Source organism: Liolophura sinensis, unplaced genomic scaffold (assembly GCF_032854445.1).
Source record: "Liolophura sinensis isolate JHLJ2023 unplaced genomic scaffold, CUHK_Ljap_v2 scaffold_26, whole genome shotgun sequence".
NCBI classification, from domain to species: domain Eukaryota; kingdom Metazoa; phylum Mollusca; class Polyplacophora; order Chitonida; family Chitonidae; genus Liolophura; species Liolophura sinensis.
The window spans coordinates 244,736-262,447 of NW_027017965.1; the positions used below are offsets into that span (position 1 = coordinate 244,736).

A 17,712-nucleotide genomic window follows, 5' to 3' on the forward strand; every position below is an offset into this window, starting at 1 on the left:
ATTTTACACCGTACTTCATTGTTAGCTCATTCATTGTTAGGCAATCCTCTGGACCCTCATCCCACTACCTTTGGAAGTGATCATTTAGCTGCAGAAACAAAAAAAATAATGATGAAGGTACGTGTCGGCACAGAGCTAATTCCTTTTTTTAAAAATTGTTAAGCTTGGGGAGTTGCATATATAGTTTGTATATAATTAAATTAAACAAAAAATTCCTCCAGTTTTTGCTTTAAACAAGAGGTTTTCAATTAGAGGAAATAATAACTTGGGCGGTGATGTGTCCAGTCCAGGCATACGTAAAAAGATTTGATAAGAATGGATACTATTATGCCAGTAAACCTCGCTGAGCTAATGGCGTGCCGTTTTCCTTTGTATTTTGCATTACAATAAGTGAAGAGATAAACACTAAACCACTTTTCTGTGGGAGTTTTGTCTTGTAGTTTACCAAATTCCAAGTTTTCATTCAGTAATTCAAACTCAGGCAAACTTTCCATGTAGGTGAACACAGTGATGTTTTAATCTTACATTGTTAAGGTGTTTTCTGGCAATAAGTTCATAGCACATGGTATATTTAAATAAATTTTGCGACTTCAGGTGCCGATTGTTCAACAGTGTACGAAGACCTAAGACACGGCATTAACTTAACTTAGCACAGAGTGTCATTTATTTGTATTTGGATGAGACTGGCTTAACGTTTAGTAGGCTACACTTTTGAACAATTGACCCCAGGGTGTCTTTAAGCAGCCTTAATGTACACACAGATGACCATATGCTGTACATGTTTACGCGAAAATCGGTGCTTCCGTGGCCGAGTTGGTTAGCGTGCCAGCGAGGCCAATCATCTAGGGGCCTCTGGCAGATGCGGTCGCTGTGAGTTCAAATCCAGCTCATGCTGGCTTCCTCTCCGGCCATGTACGTGGGAAGGTATGACAACAACTTGTGGATGGTCGACTGTTTTCCCCAGGCTTTACACGGTTTCTTCCCACCATACAATGCTGGCCGCCGTCGCATAAGTGAAATATTCTTGAGTACGACGTAAAACACCAGTCAAATAAATAAATTTGCCTCTCTGTCCATGGAGATAATTATAACAGAACCATTAGTTATTCCTTTCTTCGTTAGAGATGGAGCATAAGTCTACGGTGACTTCGGTGAAGGTACCTCAAGCGATACCAATGCTATGATTCGAGGGCGCCATATCTGCATCAAGCAACCATATTCCTGGATGTCCTTGGTCCGTTCTACGGTCGTATTCACGAAATATTCTTGAGTGCTGCACCAAGCGCACATACACACAAACTGAAGAAGCTGCTTATATAAAACTAATCCGGAGGTCCAGCATTTTTTGTACCTAATGTATAAATCGGATAGAGTAATATAATCATACCTCAATTTATTCACATTCATGTGATATTTTTCCCCCGACATTTACAAGGTGAGATCTCAGATCGAAAGAGCTGAACTTTGTACTGAATGCTCAACGTAACATATTGGTAAGCCAGTTGTACTGACGCCATATTGACATAGGCACATCACATATATATGTATAGATCTCCGTAAATCTGTCTATAACATTTACCCAAAAATAAATAATTAGGCCTGAATTAATTCTAGAGTTTGTCTTGGACGATATGACCCTATATCTTGACGGTTTACACGAACTTCCTTGCACTGGCGGTTTAGGATTGGGATTTAGGATTTGGCCTGTATCTGGTTCAGAAGTGGCTTTACATCAGGAGATTTGTCCAGTACCTGGAGAAGGGTGATGTGGTTTCAGCTGGTGTGTACCCGGTTTCCTCCACCCATAAACCTGGCAGTCACTGTCTAAGGGCAATATTCATGAGCCTACAGCTAATGGACGAAATGCGATGAAATAAACATGTTTTCTCAAACTTGAAGATTTAATTGTTTCAAATAAAATTAAGAAAACAAATTCCCAGTACATGTTTTTTTTTTGTTTTTTTTTTATTAAAACACTGCGTAAATCCCCATGGTACATCATGCAGCTGGAACTGTATCACCCACTTTATAGAAATACAATGTTGATTCAGTATAGAATTGGTATCATGGATTCACATAATATGGATATTTAAAAGGTTGCCCAAGACACATACACTTCCTGTCAAATTTGTTTAAAACCTGGCTTGGTTAATAAAAAGAACTGATACACACGCAAAGCACTCTTTGAGATGTACTACTGTAGTAATGTCTCTTTGGTGCATCAAAAATGCTGTGCTTCATTAGAAAGACAAAACAAACTTCAAGGGAAAACAGAATTTGATTCTGTTAAACCCAGAAAGCAGCAATGCCAAATAAACAAATTCGCCAATCAAACATAACCATTATTTGTTTTTTTATATTATAATTTTATGTTATAGTTAAGACATTATAGGTAAGAAAACAACTATAAATAACAAATGATGTATTATCCTGTAACTAATCTTACATCTACTTAAACACCTGCTAACAATAATCTGCTTACTTTTAAATTTGATATAAAAATAGTACATTACATTATAAAATTCCTTTGTACATTACTCACTCCATGACACAATCTGGAATATTGAATAATTAAAGGCAAAAAAAAAACAACCATGCTGTCAGAAGCTCAACAGCTATATGCCTCAGCTCGAGAATACAAAGCATCAAACTTGTAAGAACCATACTAACTGCCGGCAGCTTGCATAAATTGGAGAATGTCTATGAAAGTGGCCACATATAAACAATGTATACATACAATTATACACAAGGATGTGCATATAAACATACAGATAGTATCACACTGTTACCTGAATGAGACCAGTCAGCCTAATGAGTTCACCACTAATGTACCAGATTATCCACAAATGTGTAATAAATACAGAAACGAAAAAAAAAAAAAAAGCATGAACAAGCATATCTTAAAGTAAAGCAACACAACCTACATGTATGTTTCAGCGTTTGCCCACCTCAAAAATTTCAGATTTCAAGGTGTTTTTAAGGATTTTCCAAATACAAAATTCATATCTTGAAGCAATGAAAAATGTCCTTAATTAGTTAAACTTAATTAGTCTTTCACTTATACAAAGCAATTTCAAAGATGTTGGAAAACAAACTTCTCCAGAAGAATGCCAACCTACTCTTCCGTAAGCAGCTGAGGTGGATTTTACAGTCTCAGTTTCAAGGCTTTATCCGACTTAACTACCAAAATGTATGATTTTCCAGGTTTTTCAAGGCGTGGAGAAGTTCATTTGAATTCCAGGGTTTTCAAAGTTTTCAAGGACTCATACGAATCCTGACGTTTGTGTCCAGTTTAAACCACTGGCTTTACTCAGATAATGACAAACATCTTGACTTAGAGTTGCAGTCAACCCAGCCACAGCATGGCTGAAATACTTTTAGACAGAGTTCTCAGAGTCTTATCTCATGATGGTCATAAGTTTTTATTTTTCTTTTTGTTCAAACTTATGTTGCAACCCTATGCTGCATTTAACAGCTCTGTGCAGTTACTCGTGTTTCCCTATCCAGTTATATTTGTACCATTCATAAGCATCAATCAGCTCGGTAGTTAATGTATGCAGGAAAAAAAATGCAAAATGATAATGATTTACAGCAATCTGATTTACACATTCTGCATCTACTATGTAACGTGAACAGTCGAAATGAAAAAATCAATACCATAGACTACATATTTTAAAGCTCAGATGAGTTATAATTAATAATGACTGCACTGACCCAAGCATAAAGCATAAAATTATGAGTTCAGCCATAATAAAGTAAACTGCTGATTACTTGTGTGTATTAAAATCATTTTATTACAAATTTGCCGTGTGATATATGTGGTAAATGTTTTTATCAAAGGCAGTGCTGTGCAATGATATTATAAATCATAATTGGAAGTAAGGATATCTTTGTAGAGACAAATAAGTTTAATACACAGCAAATTTGTACAATTACAAGATTATAATGCAAGATATTATTAACCGTGTTGTATAATAAAGCTTAAGGTAAACGGTAAGCACCTTTGGATTCACACAAGTGGATCTGTGTATAAAAGCATTGCCTATATACATAACTCTGCAAGGAATATATTCACAGATACAGTTGTATATATACATTTGTACATTCCTATATACTGAGTTTAAGATTCAAGAAGTTGTTGTCAAAGACCGAGTGTTGCAATCAACCAGAAGAAGAGACAGATTATCACAAGAAATCCAACGATGACCCACAGTATACTGTAAGACCCTGAAATGAGAAAGCACTGACTGAGAGTGACTCTGGTTGGATTTACATCAGTTATTTTCCCTGAACGATTTTGATCTATTTATTTGATTAATGGCTTATGACCAAATGAGCCTGAGAGGGTCCTTGCTAACAAATAAACTTGAATTGTTAGGTCTTTCCATTTAGGGACTTGACAAACAATCTGCTGTAAATATCAGTATGACCTGCAACAACAAGCTTTCAATTCTTGTAAGGTCAACTGTACTTCATCAGTTTCATTGCTTCTCAGGGTACATGCCATGCTTCCTTGCCAATGTAGTACTTAGTGGTGCTTCATAATCAGGGTGGTGCTTCATGATCAAGACAGTGCTTTATATTTAAGACAGTGCTCCATATACAAGAGAGTGCTTCATAGTCAAGGTAAGGCTTCATAGTGAAAGGAGTGCTTTATAGTCAAGGTAGTGCTTTGTTGCACTTCATAATCAGGGTAACGCTTCAAAATCATGGTAGTCATAACCAATCTAGTGCTCTGTGGTGCTTTAAACTGTAAAAGTATAAATCTATAATATATGAAATACAAGAACATGATGACTTTCAATCAAATATTGTGGGTATCAATGCCCCTTTTTTGATTAACTAAAAGACATGCACTTACCACAAGTGCATCACATACTCAGTGTTACCTATGATTTTCCTGATTTTCCTCTGATTCCTCTAATTCTTCAACCTCTTGATCCACCAAAGTGACGAATATTTTGCAACATTCTGAGAGAACTATGGGGTGTGGAGAAATAATCTGTACAGTTTTTGAAGTTTACATCTTTAGTAACACAAACAAACCAATTTGGTGTCATTTTCATACTAGTTGTATGCATAAATTCCGTTGAAAAAGTACTTTAGAGCTCAAAAAGGTTGAAGATTTGCAGTAATTCTCATGACGTGTGAAAGTCAGTTGTATTCAGACAGAGTCAGAGGGAATTACATAAACCCTGACCCACAAATCCAAAAAGATGAACACATGGACAGGATCCAATCTCTTAGGCCAAAAATATGCACCAACCACAAGCTCCTAATATACTAAAGTGTAATGTCTCCCAAAAATAAATAAATAAATAAGAATTCTCCAATTGCTATATCGCTACATTCCATGCTAACCAGACAACAATGTAGATAGGCAGGGATCAAGCTGATTTTTGCATCATATCTGGGATGCCACCAAATGAATCTGCACACAAAATTTTCTTAAAGTGGGTCAATATTACTAACTAGTTCTGGCATGGAAAACACTGATCAGTCAGAATCAAATAAATCGTTTAACAAGCAAAATCTGATTTCAGTAATTGATCAGACATTACACAAAATTAGCCACCACACAAACTTTCATCACAATCGGACAATGCTTGAAGCATGTCAGGTACATGATTCTCCTCTAGTTTGTCTTCAAGATATCAGCAAACCCACAGTCCCAAAGACCCACACAAATGGCAATTACTATATACATGTACATCAACCTTGAAAAGAAGGGGCAAAACAAGGGTAGAGTTCAACGCTGTAAAACCTACCTCGTGCAGCAACCTGGTGTATTTTGATGGTGTTATCTGCAGATATACTTAGCAATGTCAGATCTTGTCCCCCTGTTATCTGCCTTGAGCCCTCGGAGCTTGGCATGAATTCTAAGCCTGTCACAAATATCCCATGAGCAGCTTTGATATGGTACAATCTCTGCAAACAAACACAAATGAACGCATATGTACATTTATAACAAAGGCAGTTCAGCAGGCTGCAGTAGAAATTTAACATTTCACCTCTTGTAAACACAAAATACAAGGACGCAGCCGGTATCATTTACAAAGCCTTTGATCTGTTTAAGAAAGTGTAAACTTCGGTACCTTATAAACTTCATAATGTAAAGCTAGCCAACTATTTATTCATTTACTTAATTCATGTTTTACACCATATTCAGGAATATTTCACTTATACAACAGCCGCCAGCATTATGTTGGGCGGAAACCAGGCAGTCTGGGGGAAACCCAAGACCATCTGTAAGCTGCTGGCAGACCTTTCCATGTATGACTGAGAAGAAGCCAGCATGAGCTTGACTTGAACTCACAACACCCACACCGGTGAGAGGCTCCTGGGTCACTGTACTATGCTAGTACACAAAACCACATGGTAAGCAAGGCCCCTAGACAACAATGTGCTTACCAAATTCAAAGTTTCAAGGTACATACCATCAAATGTCTCACTGACCAGAGGTCTTGATTTAGCCGTTTAAACCACTTGAATGGTCAGTAAAGGAGTCTTAATATTTCCAACTTTGCAGCAAAGACACCTTATCACCATCGCAGCAAATACACAGAAGTTTTAACGTTCTAATTCCATTTTAAAATTTTACGAGCAAACAAATCCTGCAATACCTATGATGTATATTATTAATGACAAGATATGACCAAACCTGCTTTCACTGATAAACAGTTTATACATTTCTTGATTCTCATTCTTGCTGGTATAGCCTGTTAATAGCTTCTGCTTAAAAAGGACTAAACTTCAGGTGACCTGGTACATGTAAATGCAGTCCTGGTATATCCTGCATGTTACCCATTTTCTAAATAAAAACATTAAAATGAAAGGTTTTTTTTAAATGCAGGAATGGGTGTTGTTTATTTTAAATATCTTTAAAAAGATTTTGTTCTAATTTATTTATTTTGATTGGTATTTTATGCCATACTCAAGAATATTTCACTTATACAATGGCAGCCAGCATTATGGTGGGCGGAAATCAGGCAGAGCACGGGGGAAACCCCTGACCATCCGCAGGTTGTTGGCAGATCAATTTGGTTCTCAAAAAAATCCACACAATATATCTTTCTCAAGTTGTTCTCCTTTCACACTTTTTCCAAAAGGAATAATCATAATCAGTAAAACTGTAACACATTTTCGGGCGTAACTGTATTTTGAAACAATGCTTCATCAATAAATAAAAATGTCTTCATATATATCTGTAAGTCCTGAAAACATTTCTAGTCCTGTGCAGATCAGAGGAGATATCACAATATGGTTATCTCCCCTGACTTTGCCAAGTATTGATTTCATTTATTTATTTCACCTGTGTTTTGCCCCATACTCCAGAACATTTTACTTCTACAACGTCGGCAAGCATTGTAGTAGGAGGCGATAGGGTAGAGACGGGGGGAAATCCATAACCATTGGCAGATTACTGGCAGACCTTTCCACATATGACCGATGAGGAAGCCACTGTGAGCTGACTTGAACTCACTGCTACCACATTGGTGCAAGGCTCCTGAGTCACAGAAGTGGGTGCATCTAAAATTGTAATTATTTTAAAGACGCTGAGGCTGCAGATTATAACTGGTACGCGAATCCTTGAGAAACATTTAATTATTCCATTTTTGGTGCATGTGGGGGGGGTGGGGGGTGGAGGTGAGCATTGAGATGGGGGATTTTAAGCATGCAAGGTATGACTATAGTTCAATGCCACTGTCATTGATCCTTCGGAGGCAATTGTTATATTAAGTATACTTTATATGATACGTGGTGACGTACTCATTTATCTGATTTCCCTTCATCACCATTCTCAATAAGTACACCAATGTATATGGCACGTCTGGAATCTTGACATACTAGGCATGAGCATAAAAGTGTGTCATTGTTACCAAAAAAACTTACATGACCCGCAATCAAGATATTCCCTAGTTGCTAACAATCAGGTGAAAGCCCGATGCAGAAACTTACCTGTAAACTGAAGGCTATATACACTGACACACTCCCAGAGATCGTCCCCACTCCAATATAAATGCCGTCATCACTAAAGTAAAAAACAATCCTGGTTATGTTTATCTGAACATGGCAGAAGAAAAAACAACAGTTCCAGATAGGTTAACAGCCATGCATGGAACAATATAAAACATGGAAACACTAACTGTTACCTAAGAACACCATCACAAGACCATGGGAAACATCAGAAGACCATGGGAAACATTACAAGACCATGGGAAACATCACAAGACTATGGGAAACACAAGACCATGGGAAACATCACAAGACCATGGGAAACATCACAAGACCATGAGAAACATCACAAGGCCATGGGAAACATCACAAGACCATGGGAAACATCACAAGGCCATGGGAAACATCACAAGACCATGGAAAAGTTTTCTTTTCATTCTTAGAGGCAAGGTAATGTCACAAAATATTATTTTTGGTGCTTAAATTTACAATTTTCCAGTAGAATATCATCCCATGTTCCAAGCAAACCTAAAAACACCTTTCTAAAACCAATAGAACTCAGAATCAGGAAAAATGGGCAAGGTAGTCATGGTCAAAATCTCTGGTCATTTAGGGTAGTTTGTGTAATGGAATATAACTGCAAAGGATTAAACTTGGGAGAGTTAATATTATATCAGTGAGCTTTCTCCTGCACCCTGACAGACTATCATTTCATATCATATACATTGTTACAAGCCTTTTTCCCCTGCATCAAGCCCAGTTAACATCCAGTAAAATTACAACCAGTCACTGAATATGAAGTCTTGTTTCCTTGCTCTAACCTCTCAGTGCTGAGGGCCAAGTACTTATCTTTAAAAGTCTTTGGTATGAACTGACTCAGCAGCTATTCATAGAAGTGCAAATTTTTACGACAGGAAACTCAAACTTGAGTCTTTTTCTGGTCAACATTCACTTATTTATATTTTAAACACCAACTATAACCTGGTTTTGATTTCAATTCCGCTTTAGTGATAGGTAATTTTGTGAATGTGAAAGTATATATGATATACCAGTATGTATATACATATGAGAGAGAGGAAGTTTAATTTCATTTGAGGTTCATTTTGATCATGATTTTATTATTAGTACATACACCTACTTTTACAAGTATACTATCCTGATCAGAGATATACATTGTATATAATAAAACAGTTATACACCATGGTGATGCATGTTCAGTTGTTATTTTAAATGAAACTAATATCAGAAGTAAACACATGCAGAATACAGAGATAAGGCTTATCCTGCTCAGAGGTATAAAATAAAACAGCTATAAACCATGCATGTTCAGTTGTTGGTTGGTATAAATATCAGAAGAAAGGAACTAACAAATATTACATAAAAAATAAACATATATAGACCTACAAAGACAAAAGATCAGAGGTATATAATCTAAAATAAGTGCTTATTTTTCACTGGAATTTATTTTTGAGGATTTACTTCAACATGGGGTTCGTGGGAATTAATTTTCACATAATTGAAAAAAAATCTTAAAACTGTTTAATTTTACAAATCATGATTTTCTTTATTCAAAGAGCCTAAGAGGTGTCAGTTTGTTTTCACACCGGCCCTTGACTGGCAAGGGAATACATGTACTTTTAATCAACTGGCAAAGTGACCTGTCGCTTTTTGAGCAATTCAACGTAACACATATAAATACACCATTATCAGAGCCAGTCATTCACACAGTCAAGCAACATGATTAGTTTTGGATTGTTTTCGGTTTTAATTGTCCTCTTAATAGCCGGTCAGAAACCGCTAAAATGGCGTAGTTATCGAACAGTCAGCGCGCATGCGCTTGCCCTTGTTATGTGACGTCTTCCCTGTTGTAGTAGATGATTTGGGCGAGTGGAAGGTGAAATCTGCTGATTGTTCATTTGCCTAGGGTCTTCATTTCTTGCCTTATTTTGTAACAACATTGTATATATTACGGCTAGGATACATGCTACAAATGCAGACACCTGTGGCCATTGTGTTAGTGTATATTCATAATTTGTTAGAAGTTAACTCATTGGTTCACAGGAGACGCACAGCCAATGAGATAGCGTGTATCAAAGCGACATTCATTGGAAGCCAGCACATGTTGTATCTACTTTTCTTGCACTTTTGTGGCATAACGAAGAATGATAAAACTCAATACAAATGGACTCCCACTTTGTTTTATACCCACTAAGCCATATCACCATGGTTTGAATACATTTAAAGCCTAATTTTAATTCAATTACAGCCAATAAACTCATGACCACTTCGGCTTGTCACGGATGTAGCTGTTGGTGATTGAAGTCCACAGTTCATCACCATACACATATATTTTCAAATACAATTCAGTTTTTATCAAAAAATTTGAGAATTTGTATCAGAGAAACACAGAACTGAGTTTTTACCCCAATTTTCAGTTTTTAACTGAATTTTACCAACACCTGGGTCTAAAATCGACATATATGGATCTCTGCCCAGGTATGACATGTATGATCCTGAGGTCTCCCAACTTTGAGGTGGACACTTTAAACACTAGGCTAAGGAAGCCAAGACACATTGTGTGTCAGAAAGACAACTTAATTACACAAACAGTATTATGAAGACATGAACTAACCTGACAGAGAGAGCAGAAAGTATCTCTGTTCCTGTCTGGCTGACTCGCTTCACACGATAGGTTGATGAATCCCAGAGGGAGAGGAAACACGGCAAGGGTTTCACATCCCTCTTACAGGGGATGTGTATTGTGTACAGATTCACCTTGTCCTTGTCACTGACAACTCCATACCTGAAATCATAATTATACTCAATGCCATGACTCTGAAACTATTTTCAAATTTTCAAAGAAAATTTTTTGCAAACCTGTTAAGTTCTCTTGTTTAATTCAGCCAAAATACCTTAACATCCAACTAAGTAAGTTCATCAAAATCTGTATTGAAAAAAATTTTCCATTTTTTCAGAAAACTTCAATGTTGTACATTTTGACACATTTACAGGTCACAATTGATTATACACAATGTAATGCTGGCTTCCTCTCTTGTCGTACCTGGGAAGGTCTGCCAGCAACCTGCAGATGGTAATGGGTTTACCCCGGGCTCTGCCATAAAGTTGCCCCGTGTTATATAAATATACACAATGTACGAATATCCGAAAAGACGAAGATGGAAACCAAGAAATGATTATACAAAATTACAAGATTGTGGAAAAGAGGCCTCACAAGTTGATTTCAGAGCTAAACCTACCTGCATGCCCTATATCTGTACTTGTCACTGTGTTTGGCTGGCCAGACAAGTCCTGTGTGCCTCTTGCCATCTTTTGTGCTCCAGATATATGCATTTTTATCTCTTGACACAGACACTAACTACAAGGCAAAAGGTCACAACGGAACATTTAGTCAGTGAACTGTAACATGTACCAAATACATGTACACTGTACCATGATACCGTTTAATAGTATACATAATGTACATAAGCATAATACTGGTCAGAGATATGAATGCTACAAAAATATTAACACCTCACTGACAGAAACCTGGAAGATTCAGATTTGAAGTCATCCACTGTGTCTTGCATTTTCTCAAAGGTCATACTCTTCAGCATGATGAGATTTACAGAAAAATTACAGTCAAGTTGATTATAGAAATTATTAACATAACTAATTTTGAACATCATGCAATAACACATGTATATCTGAGCAGATGTTTCTCTGATATATTAAGACTATACCATTGCCATAACAATGCACTTTCCCAATGCTTCATTTCTTTACAGAGTGCATGCACATTTAACATGAATATTCTGGTACTCAGCCAATGTTAAACACTGACATACCAGTAAGACACAAAACAAAATACATGTAAATATACATTGCAACTTCCACGTGCAAACAATAAGGCACTAACCTGTTTGCCGTCTGGGGTGAAGTCTAAGTCATCTATTTCATTGTCATGAGCTTTGATTTCATGCATTTTTTTCAGGTCAGGATACTGAAATGGACAAAGTACTCAGTTAAACAGATGTAGTTGTATTTATACAGGCACTACTGTGTTTACAAAAATGCATCTCCCTTGTTCAAAACAAGTCTCATATCTCGCTGAATAGGGAGGAACGAGAAAATCCATATTTGTTTTAAAAAAAAGTATAATTCAGAAAAACAAAGAGCCAAAAAGAAGCATGCATTTATGGGTGAATACCTGTCCACTGAGCCCTTGGAAAAAATTAGTGCCATGTTAAAAGAAAAGCTGGTGCGCACAAATTATAAACAAAGTTAATAAGAATACCTTGAGAATAACAAACAGCAGAGAAATTAAAGACAAAACAAAACAGTCCATTTTGGGATTAACTATGCATAGTTATGAAATAGTGATCTATCTATTTTACTGGTGTTTTACCCTCAAAAAACAGTGATACCTATGGTAAGCAAGGAAACAGTAATACATGGCTAACGCTGGTAAAAACTATCCCTCACATTCCAGAACTTCTGAATAAAATAGTCAGTGCATTCTGAGTATGAAACATGGAGATTATGGTCATAATTAAACCCAAGCCATGATCTTGCAGTAAAAGGTGTCAGTGATAGGTTTACACCCTACAAAGTCATACCATTGTCTTATGACCTCATTCAGCCTAGAAAGATACAACCCTGCCAAATGACATGGTCAGTTTTCTTTCTGCCCCTTTGCAATACTTAAATAAGTGATGTCAGCAAATACTCACAAGGAGGATTGATGGTTTCTAAGTGGAAAAGCTTTAAACAAGGCAGGACCTTGTTCACTAATATAAGGTGTCAAACTTTTCATCTCTCTTTCAAAACGCTTAAAAAATTTTTAATAAAATGTTTTAGTCGCAGTTTAGTTGTGCTATTTCACATACAGTTTTTCCAAATGTAGACCTTTTTTTTATTGAATAATCTGATAGGTCACTTGTACAGCTGTGGCCCACATTATAGTGCGAAGAAACTGCTAGCAGGCTGCTAGCAGATCTTCCCATGTACAACCGGGGAGTTCGCAGTGACCGCACTGTTGAGAGGAACCTGAAGCCTACATACATACACACTGGCGAGAGGCTCCGGCGTTATTGCGCCTCGCTGGCACGCCAACCACTCCGCCACGGAGGCCCCCTCTTTACTCTCAGTGAAAACCAAGCAGACACATAGATACATTTTTAACAATTTGCCCATACCTTCCAAATTCTCACAAATCCATCGGCCCCTCCTGTGCCTAGCAATGACTGACATTTGTTAAACTGAACAACCTTTTGAAAACTTCCTTCCTTAGCAAAATCTGTTTTTATGTGTTTCAGTTTTTGAATTTCAAAAGTCACTTGTTTTGTAATATCATTTGTTGTCTGGATGTCTTTCCCGGACTCCCTTCTTTTCCTTGCTCCTTCTTTGCCTTCTGAATCTGAAACAATTGAATTATAAGAAAGAAAACATTAAACAAATGAATCTGACATGTTAGATTCATCTCCATACAAATATGGCTGAAAAAGAAGAAGACTACAGAGCTACAGTTTAGCAAATTACTTCCAATAGAGCATCTCTCTCAAAATATTTTGGGAAATTTGTGTCAAAGCAGATAGACAGACTCAATACATACAGTACTTCTGAAAATCATAGGATCATTCAGCCACATTAGCACCTACACAAAAATATCACATACATAAAATAAAATGAAGTTGTTATCCATAGAATTGTCTGACATCTTCGCATCCAAATGTCATTGAAACATTGTATGCCTAATAGAAATAACCAGTGCAGTGCTCATGGCTGTTTTACTGTCAGACTGTCACTAAGCAGCAAGCCTGTTGAAAGTTTTGTTGAAACTGTCCCTGAGCCATTCTGAAGATCAGAAGAGTATAGGTTTTGCTTACAAACCATGCAGTACATTTAAAATGTCACCTCAGCTATTTTCGAGTTCTGATGAATGTACAGTGGGTAAACCCAGAACATCTGTTCCCACTGAAAATACTTGTGACATCATCAATGCCTAGTATACGTTTGCACTTTATCGATACTTGACACTTCAAGTCTTCGACAATACACCCGGAAAGTTATAAAGTCGATTAAATGGGCTGTTGCAAAGAAAATCAAAGAATATACAGAAAGAGTAGACAGAGGTTCACATCAATCACATCAATGAAATTAATGCATATGTGGAAGCAGGACAAAGAGAAGAAATACACAACAGTTAGAGACATACTGAACTATCAGGTAGACTGTCACCTATATGGTGTCTTATACCACCAAGAGTGAAATGCAAAAAGGCTTTATTAAATCATAATCAGCTAACTGCAATAAGAAGCAGTAATTAAAATCCTGTGCCAGACTATGTGGTGAAAAAATGTTATGCAGGAGCATCTCTTTCTACACCCAGCCCCTTCGTTACTACTGTGTAACCTACCATTATTTTTTTTCTTTCCTGGAGTTATAACCTTGTACTTCAAGGAAAATAGATGACATTCATCATCCATGCCAGCTGCATACACATGATTTCTGCCGTCATAAAACGCTGAACTGTTCATTGTGGCCTGGCTTCCAGTATCGTGGCTGTGAACACATGACGCAAGGCAAGAGTCTCCTACCGATTTCAACTCAAAAACAGACTGCAAAAGACAATAAATATGCAAACCATATTGTTGGCAAAAGCTGATTACAGATTTGATTGATGTTCAAAGCCATCATACTCAGGAATTTTTAACAACGTTAAACAATGGCCAGTTTTATGGGTGGCGAAATCGCCATACTTAAGCGACTTACAACTTACTGGTAATCTAGTCAGTGGTTAACTATTGAAAAACCTTTTAGTTTACAGGAAGAGAAAACAAGAAAAGGAGACAAGGGTCATATAAAGCACCATAGAAAACCTCATTTAACATCACATCCAGTTAGTTTTTGCACTGTCATCTGAAGGTGTGTTTTGCTTGGCAATGCACTCTGTGATATTTCAATTTTATCACAAGTGTTCACCGAGTTTTGTTTATGACACACTCCTCTTCATTTCACTTCACAATGGAAAAGTTATGCCAACATTTTCCATGAGTTATATTAAATTTACAGCTAATGTGGGATCAGGTTAATTAGTAACCATGCAAACTTGTATTCTGACAAAGTAATAATTTATTTCGACTAGATGATTCTGTATGGTATTGTTATTATAGGGAATCGGCCTTCTGCACATACCCTATTGCTCATGTCATGATGATTCTCCTCTATTACTAATGAAGATAAATTTGTGATTCAGCTAAAAATTTTCCCCATCAATGCTTGCACTTAATCTGAGTACTTTGTGTAAGACTGCATGAAACTAATCACTGCTGTTTACCACCGGAATGGGAATTTACCATGCAAAAATGTATTCTTTGTCTTTGTATTCTTCGGTTATGAGCAGAAGATCTACCAAGTCACATTTTAATACCTGCCTCTGGTTCAACTCCAGTCTATTTCTACCTTCCTATCACATTTTTTTTTCTCATTTTTTTCATTTTTGACTATTACAAACATACAATCGAGGTATGCAGTACCTACAGAGCCAATCCACAGAATAGGTGTCCACAGACATTTGTTTTACATTGTGCCTAAGAATTTAACTTTCCCTCCTACATTGGTGCTGAATGTGTTGGATTCTTTTTGCCTATTTTTTGAATAAAGCTCTCAGATTCAGTACTGATGTTAAGAATACAGATAGAAGACCATGGATAAAATGAAGGCTGCCACAATAGACCCAGCGGCTCTGGATATTACAAGCCGCTTCCTTATCCACCAAGCAGTTGTGGGTATAACTTGAATCCACTGTCTGTCTACCTGTTTTGAGACTGCTCTGACATTACACACCAGGCATTACCAAGGAAACCAATCAACGTTGTGCTTGCAATAAGTAAGACAAAAAGGTAAACATAAGAGCCTGCAAACTTAAGGCCATGGAGACATATTTGACTGGTAATTTTTGTCTCAAATGACGTGACAACTGCATCAAGTATTCTAATGGAGTGTGCTCTGATACTGGTATGTGGCCACCCTTGCCTGAACAAAATTTTGCCAAACCTAACTTCAGTGCAATCTTGAGCCACTATATACTTGTCCCAGCAGCTGTGGGTAACTTGAATCTATTGTCTACATTCCCAGCAGCTGTGGTTATATAACTTGAATCTACTGCTTATATCCTCAACATCTATATAACACATGACACTGATGTGTGTTGGACATAGTTCCACTAGCTACATCCATACAAAACACGACTGGAAGTTGGCACTTGGTTTTTTGAAAGATTTCTCTTGGGTGCCTCACCATCTACATGTAGTTATGAACATGGTTATGTCTAAACTGTTGATACCTAAAGCTGTGCAAACTTCACTTTCCATTTAAGTTGTTTCAACAAATTCAACTAAGAGTTGGGTGTAACTTGACTGGAGTTGGCTGTGTCCTGGTCAGGGTGTGATTTTGCTTAGGTTATAGTTGACCTTGCCTGTATACTTGCTAATGTAGATATATGTGGGACAAGCTGCACAAATCTGAGTGAGTTTAACGTCATACTTAACAATATTTCAGTCATATGACAATGAAGGAACCCTTAGAGTGCATGAAATGTGCCTCTTTGTTGCAGGACAGATTTCCACCGCTCATTTATCTAGTGCTCCTTCCCCGAGATGCCTTACCGAAGGCAAGGAAGTCGCCCTGCCCGAGCCATTATGCCGATACTGGTCAACCAGTCGTTGCACTATCGCCTTCATGCTGAACGGCAAACGGCATTCAAGATTTTAGGTGTGACTTGACCCAGGATTGACCATGGATCTACTGCTCCCAAAGCGGGCAATCTATACACAAATTTGGACAGTGTGTCACACGTTCAAAATGCCAGAGCTTGCCTCCCATTGACTGAGGAAAGTCATGGCGTTATAACAATTCTGACTCAATAGCATGACATTCACATAAACTGTGACATCTTAAATTATGAAAAGTAACGTTAATTCCCACCTGCCCCTCCATTTCCAAAGGAAAAAGCAGAAATTAAAAAAAAAAAAAAAAAAAAAACTAGACAAGCAGGTTTGCCTGCCTTCTTATCCTGATGAGGGATGTCGAAAACATCTTAATTCAGCAAGCCAAATGCTTTCCCTCTTTCTTTTTCGTTTACAACATTTACCAGGCCAGTGTCACTCACATAACTTTAAAAAAAATATACTGACACCTGTGTTGAAATAGAAGTGAGAATGCCCTACTAGCCAGCCATTGTTTAACACACTCGGTGATTCTGTTGAAATAACTGAACACTACATTCCTATTCGACGACACCGACCGGTATGACTTTTTGCAGGAATGCTGCATTCTGGCACAGATGACAGTTGGTGTTGTTGTTGTTGACCTAACAGCTGTCACTCATATGTGACTGTATTCAACTTTAAAGTCCAAAAAATAAGCACTTCTCACTTACAATTGCATTACAGACGCCTGTTTTAGCCGATCCTCCCCCACCAGCAACAACAAAATATCTATCGCCCAGAGATCGCACGGTATAAAGTGGATAATCAACTTTTGCCAACAAGCTGCCTTTTTCGGGCGCCATGTTGGACTTGTAGCCCGATTAACTGCGGCGCTGCAACAGAAGTAAACAAGCAAACAAAAAAGATGTGTCAGCAATCCAGTCATGGTTGCATAATTCTCACTAGTAAGTAATAATATTTTTAAGATTTTTTTTTCTTGGTTAGCCTCTCCTCGGCCACCACAAGTATGTCGGAAACCTTCGCCCCG

At 37.4% G+C, this 17,712-nt stretch overlaps 1 protein-coding gene across 1 annotated transcript; it reads right to left on the reverse strand.

The window, feature by feature from the left end:
• Positions 1 to 1,990: 1,990 nt before the first annotated feature.
• On the reverse strand, positions 1,991 to 17,527 carry LOC135481370 (prolactin regulatory element-binding protein-like). Its single transcript, XM_064761196.1, has 9 exons — positions 17,396 to 17,527; positions 14,372 to 14,573; positions 13,152 to 13,372; positions 11,873 to 11,956; positions 11,214 to 11,332; positions 10,589 to 10,759; positions 7,960 to 8,032; positions 5,769 to 5,928; positions 1,991 to 4,227 (listed from the first exon to the last, which is right to left on the reverse strand). Exons 1-9 carry the CDS (start codon positions 17,525 to 17,527, stop codon positions 4,142 to 4,144), a joined length of 1,248 nt encoding a protein of 415 aa, XP_064617266.1. The 3' UTR covers positions 1,991 to 4,141.
• Positions 17,528 to 17,712: the final 185 nt, after the last annotated feature.

Coding starts and splice junctions, on each gene's coding strand:
- LOC135481370 (XM_064761196.1), bottom strand. CDS start 17,527: ATGGCGCCCGAAAAAGGCAGCTTGTTGGCAAAAGTTGATTATCCACTT. Junction 14,574..17,395: donor CAGGCGTCTGTAATGCAATT/GTAAGTGAGAAG, acceptor TGTCTTTTGCAG/TCTGTTTTTGAGTTGAAATC. Junction 11,333..11,872: donor TCACCCCAGACGGCAAACAG/GTTAGTGCCTTA, acceptor TTTGCCTTGTAG/TTAGTGTCTGTGTCAAGAGA.